The 24,171-nt window shown below is 48.6% G+C and overlaps 1 protein-coding gene across 1 annotated transcript in view; it reads right to left on the bottom strand.

Moving 5' to 3' along the window:
• Positions 1–5,858: 5,858 nt before the first annotated feature.
• Positions 5,859–24,171, bottom strand: part of LOC135804526 (cilia- and flagella-associated protein 44-like) — a 40,091-nt gene continuing 21,778 nt past the window's right edge. Inside the window, exons 18-38 of the mRNA XM_065318415.1 lie at positions 23,697–23,836; positions 22,984–23,275; positions 22,403–22,470; positions 21,765–21,984; positions 21,104–21,177; positions 20,466–20,526; positions 20,025–20,111; positions 19,179–19,517; positions 18,123–18,386; positions 17,510–17,619; positions 16,780–17,044; positions 16,089–16,228; positions 15,610–15,853; positions 14,572–14,752; positions 14,170–14,297; positions 12,420–12,596; positions 11,601–11,815; positions 10,749–10,806; positions 10,093–10,260; positions 8,829–8,969; positions 5,859–7,161 (exon numbers count right to left, since the gene is read on the bottom strand). Coding sequence (XP_065174487.1) covers positions 6,937–7,161; positions 8,829–8,969; positions 10,093–10,260; positions 10,749–10,806; positions 11,601–11,815; positions 12,420–12,596; positions 14,170–14,297; positions 14,572–14,752; positions 15,610–15,853; positions 16,089–16,228; positions 16,780–17,044; positions 17,510–17,619; positions 18,123–18,386; positions 19,179–19,517; positions 20,025–20,111; positions 20,466–20,526; positions 21,104–21,177; positions 21,765–21,984; positions 22,403–22,470; positions 22,984–23,275; positions 23,697–23,836 — 3,597 coding nt within the window. The 3' untranslated portion in view covers positions 5,859–6,936. The remainder of the gene's footprint in view (positions 7,162–8,828; positions 8,970–10,092; positions 10,261–10,748; positions 10,807–11,600; positions 11,816–12,419; positions 12,597–14,169; positions 14,298–14,571; positions 14,753–15,609; positions 15,854–16,088; positions 16,229–16,779; positions 17,045–17,509; positions 17,620–18,122; positions 18,387–19,178; positions 19,518–20,024; positions 20,112–20,465; positions 20,527–21,103; positions 21,178–21,764; positions 21,985–22,402; positions 22,471–22,983; positions 23,276–23,696; positions 23,837–24,171) is intronic.

The following is a 24,171-nucleotide window of genomic DNA, read 5'->3' as shown; positions in this document are numbered from 1 at the left end:
TAACCAAAGATGACTATGATCGACAGATTGCCGAACACGATTGCTCAGTCAACACCACTGTATCAGCTCCTGCCATGGAGAGTGCAGCCGCCAAGACTCTGTGGGCCAGGTCCTTTGAGAGCCGCAAGCTGAGGTACACCACCTACATTGGTGATGGAGATACCAAGAGTTTTAAGGCTGTGCGTGACGCTTGTCCGTATGGGCCCGAGGTGCCTGTAGTCAAGGAGGAATGTGTCGGCCACGTTCAAAAACGCATCGGTACCAGCCTAAGAAAGCTGAAGAAAAACCTTGCGGGCAAGAAGCTTGCTGATGGGCGCACTATAGGCGGACGTGGTCGCCTCACGGATGCCATGATCGACAAGCTGCAAGCCTACTATGGCATGGCTGTGCGGAACAACAGCGGAGACTTGCAAGCCATGGCCAGGGCCATATGGGCATCCCTCATGCATCGTGCATCCAGCGACAGTAAACCTCAGCACCAGTATTGTCCGCCTGGAATTAACAGCTGGTGTAGATGGCAGCAGCAACAGGCAGGTGGTGATGTCTACGCCCACCACAATATCCTGCCAGAGGCAGTATGGAAGGAACTGAAGCCGGTCTACATTCGGTTGTCCGACCGGAGTTTGCTCGAGCGCTGCCAGAAGGGTGCTACGCAGAATCGCAACGAAGCGTTCAATGGACTCGTGTGGCAGTTGTGTCCAAAGACAGGCTTTGCATCCGCTCCCACTGTCCAGATGTGCGTCTACCTGGCCGTGGCCTGGTTCAATGATGGAGGTGTGGCAGTGAAACGCGTTCTGGACGAGATGGGCCTCCCTACTGGACACCATACGACACGTCTCATCAAGCTGCTAGACCGTGAGAGACAGGCACATGCTGCCAGAAAGAAGTCAGAAGAAGGGAAGAGGTCACGAAAGAAGCGAAGGAGGGTCAGGAAGGGCATCCAGGATGAGCAGCAAGAGGAAGAAGGTTTGACATATGAAGCTGGTGGCTTCGACTAAGTTCTAGTAAGTTCTAGTTGGACAGACATACCTCCATCTGTACTTGCACAGAGCACTTTTTTCTCCATTTTCCACTGAGTCCCGTACCTCTTAGACAGCGTAGCAAAGAACCTGTAAGTCACAGACCCCATAAACCATACATTTTTGGAAACTGTGAGCATTTATCAAGGTGCTAAGTGTCATGGATTTTTATATTTGTCTAGTAGCTTTGAGTAAAGTGCTACTGATCGAGGACCTAAATTTTGCGCGATTGCATGATTTTTGTTTGACAGCTTGAGTACTTTGTTCTGAATATGATTTCAAAATTCCGCTCCACTTAGCACCTAGGTATATGTGAAGGAAATCCTGTGGAGCACTCAGTTTCTACCCAGCTTCTTTCTGCGTTTGCATATTGCGTCTAAGGTATTGGTGGTACGGCATAATCGCAGATTTGACTATTGTGTCTGCGGATTCCCATGTGTGAGCTTGATTTATACTTCATTGGACTTAGTGAAATACACTGGGTATGTGGTCAAGATTTGAGCAAAATTCATCAATTATTATGGAAGTTACGGCTGTGTTCATGCGGTCGGGCCGCGAACCCAGACTGCCACCTTAAGTGCCTCAGACACGAGCAGGCTGGCAGACACTACACATGTACAATCATACATACGCAGGTGCTACAGTCATCATGCATGGTCATGGTTAATTACAGGACGTACATTAATTTTTGTATTAATTTTGTATACCTGCAAGTGCAACTACAACATACTTCAAACTCGATTATTATTACTCTAAAAAAAGTGCTCCATGCGTTACCGGACGCCAAGGAAACTGCCAAAACAGTCGCACTTCACTTTACTGCATGTGTGTCGCCAGTACAGTCATGATCGGCAGACACTCACTTGTGCCATTGCTGTAGCGTTGTTAGTCTATCTTTTTTCTTAAATACCAAGAAAACATGGCCCGACATTAGGCAATAACCATGAAAACTGCCTGCGGCCAGCTCGTGACGTAAAATGTAGAGGCTGTGCTAACGTTACCATGGCAACTGGGTATACAATCATGTAGGTAAATGCCGGAAAGAGCAACCGACATGGAGTCTGACTTAGTCAGATACCATCTTGCGCCGTGCGTCAGTGTGTGTACTTCCGAAGTAGAGAATTCAGTTGCATGTAAGTACCTCATACGGCTTTCCCAATACAGCCATGCAGCTGTAGTAAGCACATGGTATGCACCCAAGACCAACGCAAGAAGGCAAAGAAGATCATTTTGAAGGGCGGCAATAGGGCTTGAAAGTGCTACGTCACTCCATAGCAATGGCATAGCAACAATTTGAAAAATTCGAAAACTGGATCCACCTGGATCCAGTTTTTGTATGGATCCAAGCACATTTCAAGCGGTCTCACTCACAGCAAGGTGATGTTGCCAGTGAAATTGACTGATTTGGCTAGTGGGGGCGGGGTGACAACTGGTGGCGAAGTAAAAGTTGCACCTGCATACGACATGAGTGGGTTGCTATGCACCCACATACTGAGGCAATAGCAAAGTCACACCTTAGTGGATCCAAAATAGAAATCTGATGTCAATTTACTACTCCCAGGCCGTTTTTGACGTCATCACTTTCAAGCCCTATAGATGACTTGCACAAAGATTGTCTGGGTTCGAGACGGGGCAAGTGGACCTTCTGGACTGTACTTCTGACTCTGACTTCCCCACCTTTTGAGTTCGTGACTTTCGAAGTTTCGCTTTTTGCCTGACGAACACTGAGCTATTTTTTTGGCTAGAGAGTAGAGTTGTTTTGATTCGGCTTGTATCGTCATGCCGAAGAGCGCTGCTACGCTCCTGAATGCACTAGCCACGGCTGTTTTTTTGTGCGATTTCACGCCACTTAACAATATGGCCGCCGAAAGTCTCGATTGGGCTTCAATGGCAAGAAAATTTGAATTTTCAAATCGTCAGAACACGAGTAGGCCATGGTTTCCCCTGGATTTTGGAGACTAGTCAGCCCGGACAGCCCGGGGAACACGCCGATCATCTGCGTCTTGTTTCAAGCTTTCCGCTCGTACCTCACATGACTGCCTTTCCTTCAAGAAACATTTGTTCTGTGTCGTGCGACTTTGGCTTCGTTCTGGAATACTCCTTGTGTCGTCGCTGACAAACTCGGCTCCGAGAAGCCCTTCCCGATTTTTTCCCAGCTTAGATCGATTTTTTCCCTGGTAGAGGACTATCCTCTGGTTGTCTTCCCCAAGTGTCATTAGAATACGCGCGTGAACTTCTAAATACGCGCGACGAGTCAGGAGCCTGTTTTCTCTTGATTTGGAAGACAAAATGGTGTGGCCCTTTAGTTGCTGTTGAGTGTAGAATGCTGCTTCCTGCTGTAAATTGCTTAGTCGGCATGTGGGATATTGTAGAAGAAGACAGCAGCCGGCCAAGTGAGCTTGAAATTGTGATATCTACCCTATTGTGCGTTGAACGATTACGAAATGTCTAACTTGAATGTTGTACACGCGAGCACGCCAAGCAGAGGCTGACAATCACTGGCGAGATCAATCTCCAGACTGCCAGGAGTACTTCGAGCAAGTTTGAAGCGGAAAGACAGCTAACTGGGCAGGCCAGGACGCCTTTCCACCCTCTTTCTCTCTCAAATTGCCGAAAAGTCGAGTATCTCGCTCGAGCGCTTTCAAAACTTTTCTCTTGGTTTCGCGTCCCAAATCGTGGAACCACGCGAGGATCGACATGAGTTTCTTGCAAAAACGCAAACTCATCGCGTATTTGTACTATTCGCACAATGTTACATAAATCGCACCGAACGACGCCATATTGATAAGTGCCTGCACGTGAACAGCCGTGTAGCAGACGAGAGATGGAACTGAGGCTCCCATTCCATACGTTCCTTTCCGAGCCGGCCGGCCGGGAGGCAGAAAAAATGAGGGAATATTATTTTAGTATCATTGGTGTAGGCTGCAACAAGCACGTCGTGGTCCTGAAGTGTGACAACTTTCCCGCAGTGGAAGCGAAATCAAGCACAACGAAAGTTTGTGGACGTCTGAGAAAGAACTCGATTCCCTTCGATTCGGCTGCACTAGCTCCAGAGCGACCCTCTCCTCTGAGGACAGACTGCGGAGAGGCCAGGACTCACCTGCCGAGTCAAGAGTGGAAGCCCGAACCACGAAAATGAGGGGTGGAAGGACTGAGTGTGAGAGCCAGATGGCCTTTAGTAGTACTTCAAGTAGTATCTGAGTTGAAGGAGAGAACAAGTGTGCTGGAGAAACGCTGCGAAGTCCTCAGGCCTGATGTGTACTAGCTACTGTTGAAGTCTCACTTGTTCCGATATGAACACTTCATCAGCCCTGACTCTGAGCAGCTGTATCTAGACTTAGACTTAGGCCAGAGACATAGCATTGTTAACCTTACTGAAGCCATATGTATCCAATGCCTGGCTCTAGTGAGAAAGCAGTTTGGCGCAAGCTCGCAAACTATGATTGAATCAGGGAGTGGTGGAAAGTCACATTATACCTCCCCATGATTAGCTGGTAATGACGACGATGCGGCTCCGGCTGGGTCTCAGTCTCAGAAAGGATTTGTTGGAGCATCATCAAACAGTGCATTCGCCTTCATCATACACTGGCTCCGTTGCCTACAGTAATTCACATTTTGACGGGGCGCGCTGGGACGATACGGAAGGAGCGGCGGGAACCATTGGAGTGCTCATGATGCTGGTTAGCGGAGACCGATGTGTCAAGAACGGGAACGCAACCGCACTACTGTACAGATCAGGAAGCGATGGAAGAGTTGAATCTGCTCAGCCTTCCATGCCGTGTACAGGGACACAAGCGTAAAAATGGCTACATTTCAAATGTGAACTGGCGATGGCATTGTGTGGCGACGAACACAACTGCAACTGTTCAAATTTCAGCATTTCGAACATTATGCTTCCCATGATAACTCACCGAATGGCTCACATGACGGAGTTGGACATTACCAGGCTAGGATAATCATTTGCTGTATTTATGGATAGTCCTTGAGTTTTCAGATGAAGTGCTTTATCTTTTACCTGTCGTTCCTTTAGTATGGCACAATGTCCATGGCTGCTTCCTTGTCTTCATAACAGACTGGTATAATCAGCATGATTCTGCTTTTTTGAGAAGAAATAAAACTTTCCTTTCGGAAAGGAAGCCCAGAAACGTCAACCCCCATGGACTGTGCTTTATGACTCTCGTCCATCGACATTAACCGTCGCAATAACTGCTGCATGTATGTTGTGCTGTGCGAACCGTACAAGATTTTACAGCTCACCCACGCCTTCCCAACAGGCTCCTATATCCCGTACCGTTAGCGTTACATTGAATATGAACTAGGCTAGCACAGTTATCCTTCGTTCTTTTGATGGCGGCGGGTAGCATGGAACTTGACGTGTTCTTGGGATCCTCGTGCAACACTTGCTGTTCCCGGATGCCATATTATTGGGTGCATCGAGGTTGCTTCTATGCTCACTGTTGTTTAGTAAGACAATTTTTTATAACTATTTCACCAAAGAATAAGGCAAGAGTATTTTGGGTTGGTTTGGACGCCTGGCTTCTCTTCACATAATAATCCAGTCATGTACTTCCACTCAGGGAGTAGTACAATACCTGCTTCCACTAACCCTACAAGTGCACATGCATGACTCATGAGCTGCTGAAGACAGTGACGGTACTGATCATGTACATGTACATGCCATATGCCGTGCACCGTTCATTCATGCTGACAAAAAAAGTACACTACAAGTACACTAGTCTACACGGTGTAGCTACGTAAGGTGCCCGCAGTGTAGCCTGAGTGCACAGGGTGCACTTGCCCCGTCTCACTCGCGGCTCGGATCTTTGTGCAAGTCATCTATTTCAAAAGCATTTTTTAAATACTGGCAAAACGTGGCCACATACAAAAAAAGCAGCTGTGAAAATGCACAGGGGACGGGCACATCTAAAACCAGTAAAATTTCATTATCTTTACCAAACATGACTCTGAAGCTGTGCTAGTAGAAGCCGTAACAATGTGGTAAATTGATGCCCATGAGCGCCCCAGTAGCAGTAGTTATAACTTATGGGAGCCATGTCCCCGATCAGCAAGCAGTATACATAAAACTGGGTCATGATCGAAAACACGTACATGTGGATGTGGTGCACCCGGGGTGTGTGTGTGTGTGTGTGTGTGTGTGTGTGTGTGTGTGTGTGTGCGCGTGTGTGCGCGTGTGTGCGTGTGTGTGCGTGTGTGTGCGTGTGTGTGTGTGTGTGTGTGTGTGTGTGTACAAGTGCATCATATGTGTGCATACTTGTCTGTGTGGGTGTGTTTGGGTTTGCTAAAAAGGACATCAAGAAAATACAGCACCATATTTCAACAACTCGGTGGCCTGTGTTATAATGGCTGCAATAATCAGTATGCAATGGACACAGTCCCCACAGGAACCATTACAGTCATTGTTTGGTTCAGGATGCAGTGTCTATTCCAAAGTAGTTCACCTGATAGAGATTCGGTGTGCCTTCGATGAAGGAGAACATACTAAGATGGATGAGCTGGCAGAGTGGTTGTGCCCTACCAGATTTCAGTGCAGGTACATACCTGGTTCTCGGAACAGAGGAAGAAAGAAAGAGAGAGAGAGAGAGAGAGAGAGAGAGAGATAGTGTGAGAGAGAGAGAGAGAGAGAGAGAGAGAGAGAGGGGGGGGGGGGAAAGCATCTCCGAGCGACTTGGTGTAGCTTGGATTTTTCAAAATTCTCGACTCCGCATTGTTCGACTGGTGCATGGATGATCCGCTTTATAGGACTCCACTAAGATGACGCTTAGGTATCGTGACGTGCTGCACAGAAGACGGCAGTCAGCTAACGACACTTGACGACCGTCCAGACTTCCCTCAAGAGAGAGAATGTTTCACAGTGCTGCAGTGAACACGAGCGTGTGTTACTCTCATGAGCTGCAGTCTAGACCTCTCTCAAGAGCGGAGGCTGCTGCAGTCGAGGGCGCTTGCTCAGCGGAACAGGACGCCGTGGCATCTGGTCATGCGGCGCGTGCACGATGGCTCCCTTCCTTTGCAACATGGATATCTCGTCGCGGAGGCCCTGGATCTCATCACGCTGGATGCCCATCAGATCGTTCAGGCGTTGCTCTTCTTTCATTGCTTCACTTCTGTCCGTCGACTTTGGTCCCTGCAGGACAACAGCAAACACCAACAGGAAACAGAATTGTTAAAGAGTCCAACGAGTGTGTCCTATAAAACTAAGCGGGAACATGTATTTTTCTCAACGGCTACTCCTTGGGTAGCAGCCGTGTCATACCAAGGCTGCACAGAGCAGAGTACTTGTAGGCTCTGAGCCGCCAGTCACAGAAATCAATTGGGCTAGCCGTGCCTTCTCACTGCATGTGCTGACCAATCACCAGTATACATTATCCACACTTACTGGACTTGCAGTCAGAGATCCACACCAAAATTAACCCTCGCCGCAAACCTGTCTTCCCAGCGCTGTAACATCACACTGCTTTGTTTCTACAGCACACTACAGGGGCATAGCTGGTCCTACTTTAAGTGTGTGGGGGGGGGGGGAGGGGGGGGGTGCACGGCCGCACATGCGTAGGATGGCAGGTGTATGTCAATCATGGTCATTTTAAAAACTATTTATGTGCATGCTGAATCCAGGTCGAAATTTTTAGGGGGGTGCACCCCGGGCCCCCGGGCCCCATGCGGGCTACCCGCCTGCACTAACTCAGTGTCTGCTCCAGAGCTGGGTCAGCAACCCGGTTGGGTGGGGGAGGGGGGGGGGGGGGGACTTGGCACCGTTTAGAAAAAGAACACCGGGTCACCTGTGACCCGGTCGTGAATACAATATACATCAGGGAGCCCTAGAATATTTACAACTCGCTGAAGCACATGCGCTAGCCGCACTTGAACGGACCCGGCTCTGACCCGGCTCTGACCCGGCTCTGACCCGGCTCTGACCCGGCTCTGACCCGGCTCTGACCCGGCTCTGACCCGGCTCTGACTGGCTCCGGCTGCAATGGTTGTGCCAGGTACACGTGTACCCGGTTGGTTTGAAATCCTAGAACAGACACTGTAACCGACTGCCTATTCTTACTGTTAACTCCCAGTCTGGCTAAACAGTCCCCAATTGCAAGCATGAGTACACTTGTTACATTACCATACGAGCCTCTAGATCCGAAAAGGGGGCGTATGTCGTTTCGCGCAGTACTGAGAAAAAAAATGCATTTGAAAGTTGAGTTTTCCGCATAAAGCGATGTATAATTCACTTATTGAAAAACCAATAACTCTGTGAAAGATGAAAACTTTGGACCTAGGTTTTTTACAGAGACATCTGCTGGGGTAGAGCAATGTCATGGTATAGAAAACTCAAAATGTTCAAAAATGACAGAAGCCTCCTTTTTGGATCTACAATGTAAAGGCTTAATATATTACTGTGTGTATCTACAGGAGTACACTAGTAATCTGTTGAAGTGACCCGGCGAGAGTACAGAACCCCCAAGTGTGTGCAACTGCCTGCACAGCCTCTATACAGTGCTGCGATGGCACCGGAACTTCACATCACGGGACATGGTTCAAAAAGCCGGGTTACGCTGGCAAACCACAGCAGTGCAAAGTGACCACAAGAGAGTTGCGTACAACCCTGCATCTATATTATTATATCATGCACAGGGTGCAAATAATGTGTACGGGTGCGGCACGTGATGTGACGTTCTGCCGTCGCAAACCCCATAGCTGGAGTTGCACACTCTTGGGGGTTACGAACTCTTGACGTGACCCATCCCAAACCAAAGATAAGCGGTGAGGAGAAGACTGAGAGAAAGTTCCTGATCCACTCACCATAGCGTCCCGAGCACATCGCTCTTCCAGTTTCTTGCCAAGCTCCCTCTCCTTGGCGCACAGCTGTCGAATGTAGCCAATCTTACGCGTGTTCTCACGAATGACCAGTGTCAGCTCATCCTCTGCCTGGCTTATAGCATTCTGTGTGGGTTTGTGTGTATACCAGTGAAAGCAGAATTAGGAGAAACAGCAGAAGCAGCAGCAGAATCAACATGGGTAACGGCAGCATTGTGTATGGGGCAGGGAGGTCAGATTGATTATCAGTGCATTCAGTGGGATACGCCGAGTGTGGCACTGAAGGAGCCCAAACTGCCTACTGAGCCAAACTGCCTACTGAGCCAAACTGCCTACTGAGCCAAACTGCCTACTGAGCCAAACTGCCTACTGAGCCAAACTGCCTACTGAGCCAAACTGCCTACTGAGCCAAACTGCCTACTGAGCCAGACTGCCTACTGAGCCAGACTGCCTACTGAGCCAAACTGCCTACTGAGCCAAACTGCCTACTGAGCCCAAACTGCCTACTGAGCCAAACTGCCTACTGAGTTTTACCAAACAGAAAACAAAACCTGTCATTTGCTTTTTCGTGAGTGTTGCTTGCAACACGTTCTGGTACGATGCACCTCGTAGAAATTACTTTAGGCACTTTCCTGATGTGCCAATGGTGCTTTTTTGTGGGTCACCTGCATTAATAGCACAGTGGCGGGTTTGGGGGGGGGGGGGGGTGCGCGGGGGGCGCGCGCTCCCCCCCTCAAAAGTTTCGACCTAGGTTTCAAAAATAAAAGGCAGGGCTGGGGGCGCGCACGCGCGGCCTGAAACTATCGTCCAAAAGCGGTTGCACTGTACGGTGCTGGAGCTGGTGTTGATTGTACATGTACACACTACAGAGTACAACAGTGTTGATTGTACACACACTACAGAGTACCAGTAAGCATGCACGGCTACAGAGACACGGTGGTTTTCAAAGTGGCTGACCTGGGACAGTAGCATGATGTCATCTACCCCCACCCCATCCCGGCCGCAACCCCCCCCCCCCCATCCCTCAGCCAAATCCTCGACACGCCACTGTAGCATATACATGCACTGGACCTGGTGTAGGAAAGCAGATGCTCAGTCCTGTACAGGCCACTGAGCTGCATTATTGAAATCACACGGTGATGCTGTGCTACGGATAGTGGAAGTCTCGGTACATTAGAACTGTTGTGAAGGGATGGGACTGGTTTTGCCTCTTGTCTATTTTAAATAGAGAGTAAACTTGAGTCCATACCTGTAGGGTGAGAACTTCAGAGTGGTTCTTCTTGCGCACTATGTCCAGCTTCTCCTTTAGTTCCTCGACGTTCTTGCTGACCATGGCTGTTTCCAACTTGTCCAGGTCCACCACTCGGCCGAATTTTAGCACCATCAAACGGTCCAGTTGGCTTTCCAGGCTGTCGAGCTGCACAATGGTAAGTGTGTAGATGAGAACAAGACAGTAGAGAGTTAATCCTTCACGTTTTTTTCTCAATTTCGAACGTGAGATCTCACGGCCAAAATGGCGCTCCTCATGGCCAAAATGCAACGTGAAATTTCAACGATACAGAGGGGCAGCCCACGATGAAAAAAGCAATTCACCGCACGTTTTTTCTCATGTTGGAAATTGAAAAAAAACCGTGAAGGGTGTTTGTACACTCAGTAGGAATTCCATTATTCGATCAGAGATGGTAGAAAGTATATTTTTCACGGATAAGAGTAAATATTCGTAGAGCTAGAGTGATTATACCTAGATAGATGAGCCAGCTACTACAATGTCATAGGGAGAAATATCTGTTAGTGAAGCTGTTTGCTGGAAAGAAATTTCGGAATTTTATTTCGTAAGCCTCTGAAAAACGAAATGACAGTCGTACCACTACAGAACAGTACGCATTGGATGTTTAAAATACTTACTCTTTCCAGCATGGCAGTCTTCTCACGTGCTAGCTTCTTCTGATACACACGATTCTCCCTACATGGTGCACAAACCCAAGCAGACAAAATCATGGGACACAGCCAGATACCCATAGATATTCACGATACAGTCTAAGTTTGCTCGCTGAGTGCTTTCTAATATGGGAAAACTGAAATAACTAATTCTGGCTGGCACACGTCGATCTTGTTGCTAAGTTTTTCATGTACACAATCGTTCCACCTGAAAATCAAAAAAACAGCCACCACGATAGAGAATAAAAAATCCCATAATCATGTACAGTGAAACCTGTCTAAGGCGACCCCTCAAGGGACGAGAAAAAGTGGTTGCCGTGGCCAGGTGGTCTTCTTATCCAGGTTCAGTGGGGCATGTGACCATATCCACATGTGATACATCATTTTGATCAGTGCATCACAGTGCACACACCTATGCTACTCTAGCACGACTCATGTGCCTGGGGTACTCAGGCCTGTCAAATGTCGTGCATGCACCATGTACATCTACACTTCCTGCACTGATGTGTAGATCTACCATGCCTGGTGCACCAGGCAATGCGTACTAGCACTGTGCAACGCGGTCGCGGGTGGGTGGTCGTCGGTCGCGTTGAGCGAGTGGTCGCCTTATCCGAGGTGTTTTGAAGGTAAATGCGTCCGTGACAAGGAAAAGTGGTCGCAATGGTCGAGTGGTCGCCATATCCGAGTGGTCACCATTACAGGTTTTACTGTAATGAGCATTGAAGATGAGTTACTCGCTATCCTCCCGATCAGGGCATTGGAGAGCAATGCGGCGCAGCATGCATGTGCAGTATGTACAGTAGGTACACGGCCACTCACTTTTGCTGATTACGCAGGTTTACACGCTCTCGCTGCAGCTCCTCAATCTGGGACTTGAGCCGCGGCAGTCCTTCCTTCGGGAATACGACCGCCCCGCTCAGGTCCGACTGGATGGTAAACGCACCGCTTGTAGTGCGATAGATTCCATACTTGATCTGATCCATGTCCAGCACAACCACTGTGTTCAGCTCATTAATCTTGGCCTGCTTCTCTCTCTGAGCAATCACAGAACACACCACAGGCACAGGGTATGTAAATACAGTTGGTAAAATGTCAGTGAATATGCGCAGGAAAGAGGTTATCGGAGAATGGAGATGCAATGACGACGTGCACCTATAACAGGGAAAATACGGTATGGGCTGTTTCAAAGCATATTGCTAAGCAGGATTATAGCCACAGGTGGGGGGGGGCAGCGTCCCCCCCCCCCCCGCCCCGGTGAAAAAGTGGCTCCCCATACTCATTTGTCCATTTTTGTGTTTTTTTCAGGCCTCTCAAAGAAAATGCAGTCGATAATAACTAACAGAGGAGGGTTCACAAAGGCACACATGTCTGGGGAGAAGAGTCGGGGTACGTTGCATTATAGGTGGCAAGACAATTTCGGAAAATGGAAAAGAATGGTTACAGGGTAACTGTTTCCCCTGCCCCCCCCCTGCCCCCCCCCCTGCCCCCCCCCACCCCCCCTGCCCCCCCCCCCCCTGCCCCCCCCCCCCTGCCCCACCCACCCTGCCCCCCCCTGCCCCCCCACCCGCGCCCCTACTATTTTTACCTGGCTAGAACCCTGCTAAGAAGATTGCATCAAAAAGTGAACACAAGACTAACCTGAAAGGCGTCGATATCTGCTTTGGACGTTTTGACTTGGCCTTCTGTGATCTTTGCCTTCTTCTTGAGTGTTTCCAGCTCCTTACGCAGCACCTCGGATTGCTTCTTCTCCTCCACGATGGCCTCTTCTACGGCAGCACGATCCAGACGAAGGCTGTAGATGGCCTCAAATGTTTCCTGGGCCGGGTGGAAAGAACGCCACAGCATGTGCATCATCACAATCATGGTATGTTGCTCACAATTCCTTGCCAAGGGTTCTGATAGCAATGATAGCAATGATACTCGGCAATGATAGCAATGATAGGACAAACAATAAGAGGATGAAAAAGTGTTTTAATCCCGAGTTTCACGCACTAAGCGATCATCATAAAATAGTAATGAGTAACTCTGGATACTGATGTTTTAACTACGTGTAGCTCTGCCTTTCGGTGTTGAGCACTCTATTTGACAGCCTGCAACCTCTCTGTGTTTCCAATGATAGCAATGATAGGATATGGGTCATACGCACTACTACAGCAATCTTTTCGCACGCAAAACCGAATTCCTGTTTTCAAACGATACGACCACCTCCGAATACAAGGACATGTTATATGTTATGAATGATGGAAAAAGCCCACCATGCCACACCGGATTTCGAGGTCAAGGTACATACAGCACAGAGTGCAAGGAGTAAGCATCTCAAACTGACTGACGGTTTGCACAGTTAGCCTACGGTGCAAGTTGCTCGCATACAAGTACAAGCACTGACGACCGAGAGAAAAAAACTGGGATCGCATCACCTGGATAAGGTGACGTGACAAACACTGGCACTGTAGAGGGGGCGGCTCGATACCGGGACGTTTTGACAGCCAAATTTGTATAGACCCAAACCGATCATCAGCGTTGATTTTTCACTCGAAATATGTTTGTGGAAGGAAACTGGCATGTTGAAGTTTGCTCTGGGGCAAGGGTCAATCGAACTGAGTCACTCCTTTGTGTTGACCCATTGCCTCCAAGTTGCCCAATTTTTCGCTTCAAAAAAGTTCAAATCAGAGGTGGCTCCAAACCGGACATGTTTTAGAGTGCACGTCAAATTCACTCTGGCTCTGAAATTAGGTAATTGCTATCGCTCCACGACGGTCAGTACAGAGTAACAATAAGCCTTGTGTGTGCTTCCATTAGTTTTGATTGGTATGCGGTGCTTTATTGGCGAGAGGCGAGCTGCTGTTTACCTGCGACAAGAAGTTGATTTTTCGAAAGTCGTAAAACTCAAGTCGCAGTGCGAAGCAACACGTCACAAACTCACCTGCTTGATATGGCGCTTCTGGTCATCGCAGAGCCATGGAATTTTGGCTCGGAGTATAACACATCGTAGTCTCACTGTGACATAATTATGTTTTCTAATCAAAATATCAAGAGAGAAAGTGAATATTGAGTCCGTTCCGGTTTGCAACCTGTGTCCTATTTGAAACCGTCCCCTCTACATGATCTGCAATATGCCCTGCACACTGACATCAGCTACACTCAGGGGACCCGTATGGAGAACGGGTCAGAGCAGCACAATTTCAATTACCATGTACCATGCTCCTGTAGACGTGCATGCGTGAGGTTACGGTAACCTATTGGTGTGATACAGCAACTCTTCAACCTTGGCTAATTTCTCTACATGTACTACCAAGAGCTGTGCCGATGCTTTTCAGGTCCACAGTGTGGCTAAATCTCTAGCTGAATTAGACGGTATGGAGGCTCATTCACTGTGTACTTTTCATACCTGTGCAAAGCCAGGCGGGCAGACCGTGTCGTCAATTTCCTCCTCGTCTTCGTCCAGTTCGTCATCATCGTCAGTGTCCTCGTCGTCTTCGTCGTCATCCTCGTCCAGGTCATCATCCTCTGCTCCGTCTGCACAATCGGCATGCATACACGCCACACACACACAAACACAAACGAGTATGCAAGCATGCGTACATACCCACACATGTCATGTCAGCACGAACCGGACTCAGCCATGCAGCACACCTGCCACACAACGGTACAATGCATTCTTGCCCGACTCGACTTCTGATGTTGATGCGGGGACATGAGACTGCCATAATTCTGACAGCATTCACTGGTCATGAAGTTGTTCCGGATGCGTAATGCACAGATGAACAGTCTCAGCAGCACTCCTGCTTACCCTTGATCTTCTTTTCCTGATCACGCTTCAGCTTCTTCTTGAAGACTTTCAGCATGTGCTCGTAGTGCTTGTTGCTATCGGGCACCAGGTCCTGGAACTGCTCCAAGAACTGCTTCTCGTCGTCTAGGAGGTCTTCAACACGATCTTTCTTCTCCAGATAGCGCATCTCCACATCTGATACCTGCAGTTTCCCAATTGTAGTGTTCAGGGGTGGAGGGGAGGGGAGGGGAGGGGAGGGGAGGGGAGGGGAGGGGAGGGGAGGGGAGGGGAGGGGGGGTAGAGACAGAGACAGAGAGGGAGAGACAGAGACAGAGAGGGAGAAAGAGATGCAGATGGACAAACATACAAACAGACAGACCGATTCAGAGCCAGGGCCGGACAGAGAGAGAAAAACATGTAGAACTAGCTTGTTGTCCCGAAGTATCGAAATCGATCACGCAAGAAGCACTGGAATGCATTGCAAACATATAATATCTCTGATGCTCCTTAGCCAATTATATACAGTCAACTTCGCTAATAACGACTGCGGATATAACGACAATTCGCGAATAACGACATAATTTTCATGTCCAGAGCAAAGTCCCATCCAACTGTGACATATGTAATGAGACTTCGGGTATAACGACACTTCGCGAATATGGACACTTTTCTGATGCCCCGCCGAATGTCGTTATAAGCGAAGTTCACTGTAATATCTCTGATGCTCCTTAGCCAATTGGTGCCAGTATGGGATTTACGTTTCGAGGAAAGCCATGTCCTTGATCTCGCAGCTATCGGAGTTGCTAGCAGGTACACATCTATATGTACCGTGGAAAGCAAGCAAGAGACAAGCGCAAACTGCCACCCTTCGATCGAAATTTCGAAATTTTGAGATGCAGTCAATGCAAGATTGCACATCAGCTACAGTGGAGTAGTCCGTATGCACATACTGGGAAAAAAGTATTACGCAATCTATTGAATCATCAGAGCTGTCTTACGGAAACACCGAGAAGAAGGTAGTGTAATGTGTTCGCCCTCCCAGTCCGAGTGGCTGCTCACCTTTTCCTGCATATCCAGGTTTTCTTGTGTACGCGTGTCCAGCTTCTGCGTCAGTGCGTGCTCTCTTGTCTCAAAGTCCTTCAGCAGCTGGAATTCCTCATAGGTGATGATGTAACCGAGCTCAGCCTGTTTGATGCAGTTGTCCAGGTGCAGCTTGCGATGCTGCAGGGTGCCAACATCTCGATCAAACACCCGGTACGAGTCGGTCAAATCTCTCACGGCCACGTCGCGTTCCTCGACGATCCTGCAGAGCACATCGGAATTCAGGCAGGGGAAACGCTGACTTGACACCATGCCTCAGTGTTATGCATTGAAGCATGTCGCTTCGCTCCGTGGAGATGAACATGTGCCAGTACGGAACAGAAACATTATTCATAGTCGAGTCCCACGTGCAATCGGTCATTTTCAATCTCGGACAACAGATGAGAATCACTGTGGTGCGGCAGCAATGCGTAGACATAGGCCATGTAACTACTCACCTCATATTCTGCTCTTCCATCTCTTCCAGCTGTAACTGGGACAGAGATGAAAATTCATCCGCTTCTGCTTGGTCCGGCTTTGAAGCGGCCTCGTCTGCCATGAGACCCTGTACGTCACCATCGACACTATCAGAAGAACCCTGTAACAGCAAAGATGGCGGTCGTAAGAACTACCTATCAAAGCACTAGTTGCTGTAGTTTCCTGGATACAAGCATTACAAAAATATAATAATAACACTGCTGCGTTGTATCACTATGCATTGCTGCTGTATGTTCGTTTTCATTACGTCCTATTCCCCCCCCCCCCCCCCAGAACAAAGAGGCTGGCAGGATTTTAGTGGCCCATTGTATAAGAGCTTCACAGCCGTCTCACTCTGCATGCCACCATTGCACCATACACCATACACCATGGGCACCGCACCCAACAGCAAGATGTTTCTTCAGGATAACAAATTCCTTCACAAAAAAGCGTTTCAACGTCTCAGATGATCTTGTCAGTGACGGAAGAATATTGTTGAATGGCAAGAAGAAACCTCCCTACCATTCACTGCTCTACTGTATTGGGAGAATGATGATAAACAGCTCAGTGATACTAGTATCATATTACAGTAAATGACACGAGTGATGACCGATCCACACCACCGCTGCAGTGTTACATATGCTATGATGTCATGATGATGTCGTGTCTTACCTGTGCGTGTGCTTCATCTCCATCCCTATCTTCATCCGGCTCATTTTCAGCAGCTTGGCCATCCTCAGTCGTGTCTTTGGCCGCACCATCGCCTGCCTCTCCTGCCTCATCATCACCACCACCACTACCAGCACCCCCACCTCCGAACCCACCAAAGCCACCAAAGCCACCTCCGTCGGCATCAGCAGCAGCCTTTTTCGCTGCATCTCTCGCCGCCTGAGTTGCTTTGAATTCCAGAAGTTCTTCCTTGCTGACCTCAAGTTTTCTGGCAAGAAGGCGAAGAGAACACGACAGCAGTTCGTCACATTACAACCACGGCGAGCATCGTCTGAGTTCTGGAGAGACGTTCACCTTCACTGCTCATGCACACATGCATGATTGCATGCGGATACATGTAACACGTTGCATGCTTGACGCCACCATCACATGCAAGAATGGGTAAGAAGAAGTCCACAAACCCGGGTGAATGCAAGTACGGTCCGTTCAGACTAAAGATAATCATCTTGACTTGGACCGTGAATAGAGTTATTTTCTGAGTTGTTCTTGCCATACAGTGCGGAATGCTCTTCCAATTATGCTTTTGATGTTGATTCCTCCAAGCCGTGGACCACGACAAAGTTAATTTTTCGTCTAAGTTTTAAGTTGAGGGGAGGTTTTAGAATCGAACAATCACCCATACGGCAAAAAAGACCCAGTACGGCTGAGACACGTCCGCAGCTCGTTGACTCACTTCTCTGGTGTCTCATCTTCGTCCATGTTGGGTGGTGTCGGCAAGTCTACTCGAAGCTCACTGGGCAGCTGGCTTTGCAAAGCAGTTAAATGACTGGTGGAGGACGATGCCTGCACATGAACATGATAGGTAACAGGATCTGATTTGCAAACACACCATAAGTGCAGGCAGGCATTAGTCAATAAAATCTGTGTTTGCCGGATCCTGTTCTAAGCTGAATCCTGCATTGTCCGGACAAAATTCTCATGCATCAAAGCGCTGTGGATTGAACGTTCATTCCTGGATCAAGCGGTGTCCTGCAGGAATATCCGGACAGTTTTTCCGCTGCACCAAGGGCGTCCAGTTAGGGCAGAGGTCTCACTGTACCCTCATAAAGAGGAGTAGATGGTACACCCAACGTAGCTTCACATGGAAACAAGGATCGAAAGCTACTGCCTTCACACACATACTTGAAAGCACGGCCCGCTACCAGACGGTATAGGTGTGTGTGTGCCCATTGCAGCATATTCGCACACAAACACACATGCATGCACGCACGCAAACACACGTGCACACACACACATGCACAAAACACACACACAGAGCAGTCACACCAGCACTGAGCTCAACATACTTTGTCGATCAGCTTCTGCTTGACGCTGCGCAGCTCGAGCAGCATTTGGTTGAACTCCTTCTTGTACTGGTAGATGAGCAGTTCGGTCTGAGCCAGCTGCTGCTGTTTCTTGTGTGCATTGACACGCTGCTCTTCCGATACCACATAATCACTTGCCGTCTTCAGTTTGAAGTCGCCCATGTTTGCCTTGGCGTCATTGATCATTCGGACATCATCGGGGTCCTGGTAGTGCTCATCTGGTTTTGATGCATTCAAAGCCGCCCACTGAAGGCAGTTGATAGTAAGAAACAGGAGAGGAGAGGTCAGAAAGGGAATAATTTACACAGTTCTGGCTGGTAGTATTGTCAGGGCCTTGGCTACCACTGTGTGGCATGTGTTAGGTTGTGTTGCTTGTTCAACTGAGACAATTTGCGTTATAATTATGTTTTATCTGCGGCATGGGAGGATATGTTCACTCTAGGATGCTTGCGCTGCACCCTATGTCCCAGCTCTACCCTAATCAGTGTATCATCCCCATCTCGTCCCTGTACTCACTCACACTGACAAAATATGAACACCCTCAGGGAGAAGTCGACCTCTCTCGCCAGGTTCATCCTTTCCGCAGTTTCTGCAGCCTACTCAGTCTTAGGAGGCAGAAGAGTGCTACTAATCCTAATAAATACAACAGGTCCCCTGAGCTTCTCAATACGGTATACCATTTAGCCTGGAAAACAGGGATCGACGATCCTCCCCCACTGTCCAACAGCCTCCCTTTTGTGGTGCTGCTGTTCGCATGCATATATGAGTGTTATTTTAAAAGTATCGGCAACCCTATCCGGCACATAGGCTGACTTCACGAATGCGCATTGTTCTCCAGTGTGTGTGGAAATGTGTGTATTCAAGCCTACGTAAACATCATGTGAAAGGGCTTTGTTTCCCGTAGAAGATAAGATCACTATGCCAGGCCATGAACACACATGTATATGTGTGGCTGAGAATGCGACATGCATTGGTGGAATGATTGTTGATATGTGCTACATATGAAGCCGGAAAATGTATCAGTATTTGTATGTTTACCTTTTGCTGCCTGGCCAGTCTTTCAGCCTTCCTCTGCTCAGCCTCCTGCAGTGCCTTGTCAAGACTAATTGAACTAGATGATCCCATCTTGGTGCCAGAACCACTCACAGACGAAGCGGCTTCATCCTGCTCTGACACAGAGCCCCTGCCTACCCGCCTGGCACCCAGGTCGGGCCTAGCAGCTGAACCGTCCTTTCCAACCGCTTCAGACATCTTTCTGGCGATGCTGGCCTGCCGGGCCATTGCTGCGGTGCCACCACCCTTGGCACCGGCGCCGGGGAGTTGCTTTGAGGTGGTTGATCTTTCCAGTCCTGCTGCTTTACCTCCCCTTGGTGTCTCCTGTGTGTTCAAGCACAATGAGAGGAAGAGAGACAGAGAGAGAATGTTAGAGAGAGAGAGAGAGAGAGAGAGAGAGAGAGAGAGAGAGAGAGAGAGAGAGAGAGAGAGAGAGAGAGAGAGGGGGGGAGAGAGAGATAGAGAGGCACACACCCACATACGCCAAGAGGCATAGACAAATAGCCAGAGAGCGACAACTGTAAGAACCTTGATAAAGAGAGATATGCGGGGGGGGGGGGGCATGCGGAGCAGAGGGGGTGTAGGGGAGTACACATCTGCCGGTGCAATGGAGGGGGGGGGGAGGGGGAAGATAATAGTTCAAAGAGTGAGTGAAATGCCATCAGAAGTGCATGGCCAGTGTGTGGACGTGCATGCTAAGGTATGAGAGGCCAGCTGCAGCCTAAAAGGCCGGTTCAGGTCGCTAAAATTTATTCCAGTAACTTTCAAAATGTGTTCTCAACACCTGGGAGAAAAGGTGAAGGTTTGTGACCACTCAGGTCGCTACTTTACCGGCTCGGCTGTTGTGATAGTGGCACTGGTTGATTCAGCCAGTGCTATGATCTCGTCCAGAGGTCGTACAAGACGATAAGTGGACACCTGAGCACATAGGCAATTAGGATGAGCGGCATACAAAGATGATACTTGGATACATCGCCGAACGAAACTCACTGGAAATTTGTATTAGCGGGCAATCTGGCATGCAAAGAATGGATGCCTATATAGAAAGATGATGGGAGGTATGGAGATTGGAGAGTGTATATTGATTCCGATCTTAGAGGAAACCAAAATGAAAACAACACAGGCCTATCCTCAATCCAGATGCGCCGTCCCGGAAAGTTTATTTAATTTTCTTTCTTACAGCACAATCACCCGACTTCACAACTACCTTATCACTACTGTACTGCAGCACACCACACATTCAACCACCCCATTTTCACTCGCTGAGCATACCTCGGTTTTCTTGTCAAACGTGCGGAGAAGCATGTGCTCTGTTTCCACGTTTGTCTTAAACCTGAAATTCACAGGAGCACAGGAGCAGGTGTGAGGTGTGTTGTGTGTTGTGTGATGTGTGTTGTGTGATGTGTGGTGTGTGATGTGTGTTGTGTGATGTGTGTTGTGTGGTGTGTGATGTGTGTTGTGTGATGTGTGCGCAGTTTACACGTACGGTACTGCTCAATGAAATCCAGTCGCGTCACTCAAGTACGCGCCGGGCGTTGCGCAGCCATAGACCTGCAAACACTGGGCTGCAACATGATGCAAGGCGCAGACGTCAGTGACGCTGCGACTGCATTTCATTGAGCAGCACCGTACACCAAGGAAGTAACCAAGACAACTGGCGCACAAGAGACCGAGAAGATCATACACTCTTACAGTGTGCATGCATACAGGTACACCGTGTGTCATGTGATGTTCACCTCACTGAGAACGTGTGCATTCCGCATATGCCCTCATTACGCACCATGTGCTACCCATGCCCTCAATGGCATTGAGACTATACTTGCCACAGGATAATTATACTGACAACTGTAAAAAGAAAGGAACATGCAGGGACAAACAATCAAGGAATGTTCATGTCTGTTGTGACTGACTTGTCGCGAAGCTTTTGAAGCTGCTTCTCCGTTTTCTCCGTCTCCCAAGCGAACTCGTCATGTATTTGCTCGATCTGCGAAGGTGTAGAGCAGAAACAAGAATTGCAGAGCACAGAACGACTACCTTGGTTCCGGTCTCCGCATACCTTCTACAATCAAGCCGGTGAGATTGGAGGAGCTGTGCAGTGCAGTGCACCGTCCGTTATAAGAACATCTAATCAGCAGGCACCTCAGTTCCACTGCTTGACCAATGCTCAATACATGGACTTCCACAGATCACACAATGCTCGATACCCAAGAAATGTACTGGGTGTTGCCACACATTCCTCTTCTTGTAGATGCATGCAGCTTGATCGGACTAACACGTCAAATGGTTATGTCACACGCTTACACAGCACTATCATGTTGCTAGGGAGACGGCTTCACTCGGCTAGGATCAAATGCCGCAGTTCTACACTAGCTTGGAGCTGCTGTCATGATCAACAAAGGAGCATTGTGTATACAAGTGCACTGCAAGTGTCAATGCTCATGGGATATGTCATTCGGGATACATACTGCGTACCTGCCAAACCAGCTACCAGTGAGCAAGTCAACAAAGGGGGGGGGGGGCTGACTTTCCATAGCAATACTGCACACTGAAACGCCTCTGCTAACAGCATACCTTTTGTTCAACAGTGCGTTCCACTTCTTTCTGTATGAGCGGGTCCATCTGAAAGTCCAGCTTGCTGATAGCCATGTGAGATGGCAGGGCTTCGTTGCGGCTGTACAGCTGGCGGAACTCTCGCCGCAGCAGCTCAACGCCACGGCGAGTTTCCAGCTTCTTCTTCTCGGCCAGGCGCACTCGCCTGTCATGCTCTGCTTTCTGTTTGGCTTCTTCAATACTGCAGTATTTGTGTGTCACACACACACACACAGAGCACAGAGCATGGATGGGTGATTTCAAGGGATGGAGAACCAGACCAGGCATGACAGTGTCCTAACATACTGATGAACTGCATCGCGGCATTAATTGGCTCCATCAAATCACCCTTTAAAATGCATTCCAGCACTCTAGTGGGCCCGTCAGTGAGCCAGTTTGACTGACAGTAGCGTGGGGCATGCATAAAGCATGTACCATGACCAACACTTGTCATAGGTACTCCATGCACTGGTTGACTGGATATTGGCCACCAATGCAACCATTGGTCATGTGCTAACACGATGAGTGTGCCCACGACTACTAGTATCTACATCATGCGCGTAGGGAGCCCGGGAAATGTCTGCACCATGCCGGCTTTCATGTGATGCTGGTCTACCTACCTGTAAGCGGTTGGATCTTCAATGTCTCGGACACTCGAGATGTCATCCTCCAAAGCACCAAGTGCAGCCTGAGAGAAGTGACACAAGGTTGGTACAAGTGTAACAATTAGCAATGCCAGGAGGCCCTGAGCTTTGTCGAATGGAGTGCTCAATGCACCAGAGTGCAGAATGTCAAACACACACATACACACACACACACACACACACACACACACACACACACACACACACACACACACACACACACAGGAGATGAGTAGCTGTCTGGCTGCAGTTTGAAGTTTCATGTACTTAGCAATCACCAAACGGCATTGACCCTTTTGAGTGTACATCCCATCACGTACATACTTACTCTACACCTCGCCGCCTTAACCCACAATTCTATGCATGCTCAAGTATGTCCAATGCATGCTCTGAAGAGCAGTCAGTACCTGCAGAGTTACCCGGTTATTGTCTTCTGGAACATCTAACACTGGAAGCTCCATACAATTTTCTATCACCCGTGATATCTACAGAGGTCTTTATTAGGAAAAGTGAAGAGAGTTCACAAAAAGTACGTTGCTTATTGGGGCATAACTCACCTTGGCTGCTTGCTCGCGAGCTGCCTCTAGCATGGCAGCCCTAGCGATTCTCTCCTCCAGCCGGCTCTTGTCTCCGCCGAAACGATAAACAAAGAAATTGCTGTCTGAACCGGTTGACAGCAGATAGTCCCCATCAAAACTGATGCTGAATTGGTGCACGGTGGCAGCCACATCATGCATTGCCAGGCTCCATGTGCTGTCGAAGCAAAGCTGGAGCTTGTCACCGGTTCCGACGGACGTCTCGTAGACCCGGATGTTTCCATCGCCAGTGCCAGCAAAGAAGTACCGTCCACTGTAGCACACGAAAACGCATGTAGCCAGTGCAGCCACCTCTGTTAGAATCTCTGATTCTCTCTCTCTCTCTCTCTCTCTCTCTCTTTCTTTCTCTCCCCCTCTCCTTTCAAACATGCATGTACAGGTAAGCACATTCCCGAGGGACACGGCGCAATAATATTACCTATAAGTGATAAAGACTACTTCTGAGAAAGGAGGATTTGAAGGGGTGCCAGATGCATAAGAGCCCCATGCTTGTCTGCAATCCTGAAAGGGCAATGGCCGTCAAATTACGAGGATAGCGAGCCATATTATACCTCAGTGCATTGCTTTCGAGGATGCGGTGTACATGTTGAGCCACATACTCTCCCATCACTTCACTACGAATACCGTGACTACCCCCCCCCCCCACACACACACTGGGCGGCAGAAGTTTTTACCTGAAGTAACCAGTAGTGAGCGCTGTGTCTTTCTTCTCCTCTAGCTGTGGCACTGCTGACGCCGAGAATGGCGTGGTGTCAGGTTCCTGGCCATCACTTGCGAATTGACAATGATACAGGTAGCCAGCATCATAACCACCCTAATCACAAGCCATATACAGATACAGATACAGAGGAACAGACAATCAAGTCACATTACCCTAATGACAAGTCAGATACAGATATAGATACAGATACAGATATAGATACAGAGGAGCAGACATTACCCTAATGACAAGTCAAAAAAGCAGAGAAGTGGACGTACCGGGTACTCATCTACGGTAATCCCTGAGTTAACAGTTCACAAAGTGAAGTTGATGCGTTCAATATGCAAGGACATAGCCAAGAATGTTATCGACTCAAAAGTCACATGCACATTGGAGGATACATATGATATTCTTGCAATACTCTAGAAGTGTTCATAACACCCAACTCA

This window comes from Sycon ciliatum, chromosome 1 (genome assembly GCF_964019385.1).
Source record: "Sycon ciliatum chromosome 1, ocSycCili1.1, whole genome shotgun sequence".
NCBI classification, from domain to species: Eukaryota; Metazoa; Porifera; class Calcarea; order Leucosolenida; family Sycettidae; genus Sycon; species Sycon ciliatum.
The sequence above is the reverse complement of the archived record's forward strand: the minus strand, read 5'-3'. Positions and strand labels throughout refer to the sequence as shown.